The sequence below is a fragment of the Myotis davidii genome, unplaced genomic scaffold (genome assembly GCF_000327345.1).
Source record: "Myotis davidii unplaced genomic scaffold, ASM32734v1 scaffold93, whole genome shotgun sequence".
Classification (NCBI taxonomy): domain Eukaryota; kingdom Metazoa; phylum Chordata; class Mammalia; order Chiroptera; family Vespertilionidae; genus Myotis; species Myotis davidii.
In genome coordinates, this window is record NW_006292095.1 from 10,543,734 (window position 1) to 10,549,951 (window position 6,218).

Consider the following 6,218-nt stretch of genomic DNA (forward strand, 5'->3'; position numbering starts at 1 on the left):
TACTAGTGGGGGGAGGTGGAAAACAGCTCCAAAGCAACTGCATAGAAGTTCTGTTCAGGGTGAGAGGCAGCTCAAAAAGTTCCTCAGCTCTGCCTGAGGGAACTGATCTTACATAGAACTCCAAGCCTGAGTACTTTGTTGAACAATGAGTATCATGGCAGAGACCAATTAAGAGGGCTCTCGTAGCATCAAGCAAAACAGCAGAGCAAGGAGAAAAATAAGAGAAGAAAAATTAATAGAGGCTCAGAAATGTAGGACACCTTTAAGCACACCAATATAAGTGTATGGGAGCTCTAGAAGGAGAGGAGAGAGAAAAGGGGACAGAAAGAATATTTGAAGAAATCATGGCTGAAAGCTTCTCATATTTGATGATAAGCATTAATTTACATACCCAAGCTCAACTAACTCTAACTTGGATAAATTTAAAGAAATCCGTAACCATTTATGTCATAGTTAAAATGCTGAAAGTGTAAAAGAAAAAATGTTGAAAGCTGTAAGAGAAAAATGACTTAAAAAGGGGGACCTAAATAGGATAATCAGCTGACATCTCATCAGAAAGGCAATGGGACAATATATTCATTCAAAGTGCTGAAAATAAAAACTTAGCCAAGAATCTTACAGCCAGCAAAATTTCAAAATGAATGCAAAAGAAAAATGTGCCCAGATAAGCAAAATGGAGAAAATTCAGTGCTAGCAGACCTGCCAAGAGAGTCTCCCTTCAGGCTGAAGGTGAATGACACCAGAAAGTAAATCAAATGTCTGCGCACGCACACAGTGGCAATTGTAAAAGCACAATTGCAACTTTCTTAACTGATTTACAACCAGTTGCATTACACAATATGGACACATTTTGTGAAGTATAATTGAACTTATAGGAAAGGTAATATATACAAGTGTAGTATATTTGGCAGTAACAGTACATAGAAGTGACACTACATGGTAACTTGAATCCTAAGGAAGAACATGAAGAAAATAAAAATAAGGTTAATATAACAAAATCTATAAATTAAGTATTTGGGGGTCTGTAACATATACAGATATACTATCTATATAACATCAGTAGCAATAAAAGGGAGGAGAATAGAAAGGAGTTATATAGGAGTAAACTTCTATAAGGCACTACAATTAAGTTAGTATAAATCTGTAGTAGTTTTATGTTGTGTATTGTAAGCTTTAGAGCAACCACTAATAAAATAATTTAAGAAAAACAATTATAGCCCAGCCAGTGTGGTTCCGTTGGTTGAGCATCATCCATGCACCAAGAGGTCATTGGTTCAATTCCCAGTCAGGGCACATGCCCAGGTGGTGAGCTTGATCCCAAGTACGGAGCATGCAGGAGATAAGCCAATCAATGATTCTCTCTTATTGATATTTCTCTCTCTCCTCCATTCCTCTCTTTATAAAATCAATTAAAACATATTAAAAAATGAAAAATAATTGTAAAGTTATTAAAGAAATTTAAGTGGTATACTAAAAAATATCGTTTTAATAAAGCAGTTAAAGCAGGAACCAAGAAACAGAATACACATTTTTAAAATAGGTATAAATTCTCTCATATCAATAATAATAAATGTGAACAGTTTAAGCAATGCAATCAAAAGGCAGAGATTATTAGGCCATTGTTTTTTAAGATAGTTTTACGATGTCTACAGGAAACAACTTACATTCAGAAATACAATATAGTTACTTCTATAAGTAGGTTAGAAGTAAAATGGTAGAAAAAAATTCACCATGCAAATAGCAACCACAAGAACACTGGATACACAAATGTCAGATTTCAAAAAAATGAAAAAAATAGATTTCAAAACAAAAATTGTTATTAGACACGAAGAAGAACATTTCATAATGATAAAAGAATCACACCACCGGGAAGATATATCAGCTATAACATGCACTCAACAGCAGAGCCTTAGAATATATTGAGCAAAACTAACAGAATCGAAGGACTAGACAATTCAACAACAATCATTGGAGACTTTATTATACCACTTTCAATGATAAAACTAGGCAGATCAATAACAGAAGGAAAACTGGAAAATGTATAAATGTGTGAAAATTAACACTTTTAAATAACGTAGTGGGTCAAAGAAGAAATCACAGGAGAAATTAGAAAAATTATAGATGAATGAAAGTGAAAACAGAATGTGCCTAAACTTAGGGGATGCAGTGAAAACAGTGTTTATAAGAAAATTTATAGTTGTAAAGCCTATATTACAAATCAAGAAAGATCTCAAATCAAAAACCTAACTTTACACATTAAGGATCTGGAAAAAGAAAAGCAAATTAAACTCAGTGCAAGGAAAGTTTAGTGTGAAAATAAAATGAAATACTATGAAAACAGAAAATCAGCTAAACCAAAAGTTGATTATTTTCAACAAATTTGTTGATTATTTTTAACAAGAAAACTGGACTGACCAAGAAAAGAGGAGTGAAGATGCATTACCAAAGTTACCTTACTGAAATAAACGGCATTATAAGGGGATACAGTGAGTAACTGTATAATAATACAATTAGGTAACTTGAAAAATTTCTAGAAACTACCAAAACTGACTCAATTAAAAAGAGTATTTGAATAGACCTGTAACAAGTGAAGAAATTTAAATTCATAATTTTAATACTTCCTACAAATAAAAACCCAGGCCCAATTGCCTTCTTTGGGGAACTGACCAAATATTTAAAAAGGAATTAACACCAGTCCACAAAACCTTCAAAAAAAAGAAGAGGGGCATTACTTCCCAACTCATTCTTTGAGGCTGTGTAACCCCTAATACCAAAACCGAAGACATTTTAAGGAAACTACAGATGGGTACTGTTAATGCATTTAAATATAAATGTGTGCAACCAAATATCCTCAAACTGAATCCAGCAATGTGTAATCCATGATGTAAAAAGGATTACACATCATGGCCAAGTGGAATTTGTCCCAGGAATGCAAAGTTGGTTCAAAACGTAGAACTAATGTGATAAACTATATGAATAGAATAAAGGACAAAAAACACATGATCATCCCAGTAAAGCCAAACCCCAGCACCCATCTATCTATATAAAAGCCTAAGCGACCAGCTGGTAGCTATGATGCACAATGACCAAGCAGGCGGCAGACACTCAATGCAGGAGCTGTCGAGCAACAGCAACTTTGCAGAGTGCCCTCTCGGGGGATGTCCGACTACCCGTTTTGGCCCGATCCCCATAGGCCAGGCCGAGGGACCCCACCAGTGCACGAATGAACCTGGTCCTCTAGTTCATAATAAAAATAATTAAATAAGGGAACTTCCTTATCCTGATAAAGGGCATCTACAAAACACGTTACATCATTTTTTTAAATATACTTTTTAATTGATTTCAGAGAGGAAGGAATAGGGAGAGAGAGAAACATCAATGATGGGGGGGAAAAAACAACAACAATGATGAGAGAGAATGATTGATCAGCTGCCTCTTGCACGCTCTTACTGTAAATTGAGCCTGCAACGCAGGCATGTGCCCTGACCTAGAATCAAACCGTGACCTCCTGGTTCATAGGTCAACACTCAACCACTGAGCCATGCTGGTAGGGCTAACATTATTCTTAATAGTAAAAGGCTAAATATTTCTCCCTAAAGTCTAGCATAAAACAAGCAAGTCTGCTCTTGGCACTTCCATTTAGCTGATGATAACACATTGTTTGCGGGTAGTTTTTATCGCGCGCTAACAGGTGGTGCGGGCCATTTTTGCTAATTTTTTGCGCAAATGGCAACGTTCAGTAAAATTACAATAATTTTAGTTTACATATTTATACTTTAGCTGCATTCTACCGCTAGTCTATAAAAAACTTATTAATACGTGTCCCGCACTGCTCTACTACCAGTCAACGTAAAATGTATAAATACATTTCCTGCATACAGTGTGATAATACTGCAAACGTTTTGTGCCAGGCACCGAATTGGACATTTCATCTGCTTAAATTTTTGCCATAGCTCTGTGAGGTAGTTTCATGGAGAACACCGGCAGTGACTTGTCCATTCCCGTCATAACATTGATTTGTTTGTTTACAAATTCAAATCCTTTAACTATTGGGTGTTTGTTTTTGCCGTTTATAGCCTTCAGTTTGACCCAGCACCTCGTCGTGGAGAGCCTCACGTCACCCGGCGCACCCCAGACTACTTCCTATAAGTCCCTCCTGGGAAAACCTGCCTTTGTATGTGGAAGTATCCTGGCTTTTTAAATATATATATATATATTTAGAAAAAAAACACACAAGCAACAGTAATCTAAGTGTATCTGTAACAAATTGGGATCTATCTTGGCATTAAACTATATCATGGACCAAAATGTGCCATACTAATGACGAGCATTTAGCACAATGACGAGCATTGACTGAAATTTAGTACAGTTCTAGATCAGTCAGTCTTAACAGTTTGCCTGCTGTATTTGTAGTAACCATTTTCCTCTGGACTGTTCAAACAAAAAACGTAACTAACCCCTTTATCTCCTTTTGCACTTCTTTGGAAATTTTAGTTATAATGTTTAACTGGCATGGATTAATAGAGTTGGAGTCTTATTTCTAAGAAAAATTCACAAGCTAACTTCCTCTTAATCCATTACCCTTTATTTTATTGAAATGTATAATTAACTGAAGAAAAGATTCTTTTTGGGAGTATGTTGTCATAACATTGAAAGAGATTTCCCCTTCATTTAAACAGAATTACTGTTTTATGTTGGTCTGCATATTTCTATATATTTGTCATGACATTGCTTGCATCCTATTTGGTGTTTTGAGCAAATAAACTTTTCATTTTAAACAAAATCATTGGTTTATTGTGGTATACTTGAAATGAAAGTTTTATTTTGAAATTTGATATAAAATCTCATAGTGAACAATTGTGTTGAGGCAGTTTGAGTTAACGATCTTTGTATAGGGCTTATTTTCATAAGAAAAAAATCAAGTAGTACCTGATATCTTTTAGACTATAAAAAAATCTTTTTTCTTTAGACAATTTGTGTTAATGTCTTTATATGGATTGTATGCTAGAACTGTAGAATATTATATAGCTAGGAAGAATCTTTTATTTATTTATTTTTCTCTTCTTCAGTTCTCACCTGAGGATATGCCTCTCTGATTTCAGAGAAAGGGGAAGAGAGAGAAACTTCGGTGTGCAAGAGACATCAATCGGTTGCCTCCTGCACACACCTGCAACTCAGGCACATGCCTTGACTGGAAATTCACTGAAAATAGATCATAGACTTAAGCATAAGACCTAATACAAGCTTTTACAAGAAAACACAGACCCCTTTGAGACCTTGGGTTAGGCAAAGATTTCTTAAATAACCCAAGTAGTGCTCTTTATGTCTGTATAGATTCGTATTTCCTCCTGGTTTAATTTTCTTCTGCCTTAAAGACTTAACTATTATAGTACTAGTCTGCTGGTGATGAATTTCTTCAACTTTTGTATGAAGTGTTTCATGTTCATTTTTGAAAGATATTTTTACAATAGAAGTCTATTGTTACTCAGAGGCTCGGAGCCCATAGACCTCAAGCTGTACTAATGATGGGCTGGCTGCTGTTACCTTGTGTTTAGGGTAGGGGTGGAGATGCTAGGTTTTTCTGTGTGCCTGATCTGCCCTCAGCTTTCCATTGGCCTTGCTTACCTGTATCAGAGAGGGCCTTCCTCCTGCTCTTACACTTCCCCGGTTGTAGACTGTGATTGTTACTCCCCAGTAATAGCAAACATCTGTTACCTGAACCTGCTCCTCCACCAAGAGTAGAGAATATTTGCTTCTACCCTTCCCCCAGCAGCACTAAGTGTTTGCCTGTCCTGGGGGAGGAGGATGGGTTTTGCTTTTACTGCTTCTCTAGAAACACATTTGCCAATGTCCTGTGACCATAGTATTTGGTGCACTGCCCCCTGCGGGTTATGACTTTGGTTTTGTAGAGGATACCAAGGAGCTGGTGGGGCTTTGAGTTTATTCCTCCATAGCCGCCAATTACCTCCTCGTTTGCATCGTGGTTGTTTTGTCTTCTCCAGTCATCTGCACTGCTCTCACTCCTCATGGACACCAGCTGAAGGCCAGTGGGAGAAGAGCTTTCAGGTGAGTGGGAACTCTGTGTGTGTCTGAGGCCCGCAGCCCGGACTGGCTTCATGGTGTGACCTGTGCAGTCACTCACAGCCCCACACTTATAATGCTGTGCTGTCAATGTCTTGAATTGTTCGTTTATTTATTTATTAAATATATTTTATTGA

The 6,218-nt window shown here is 36.7% G+C and overlaps 1 protein-coding gene across 1 annotated transcript in view; it reads left to right on the forward strand.

Moving 5' to 3' along the window:
* PPP2CB (protein phosphatase 2, catalytic subunit, beta isozyme) overlaps positions 1-4,783 on the forward strand; it is a 10,931-nt gene extending 6,148 nt beyond the window's left edge. The window contains exon 6 of the mRNA XM_006765613.2: positions 4,077-4,783. Within this exon, the coding sequence (XP_006765676.1) occupies positions 4,077-4,149 (73 nt within the window). The 3' untranslated portion in view covers positions 4,150-4,783. The remainder of the gene's footprint in view (positions 1-4,076) is intronic.
* Positions 4,784-6,218: the final 1,435 nt, after the last annotated feature.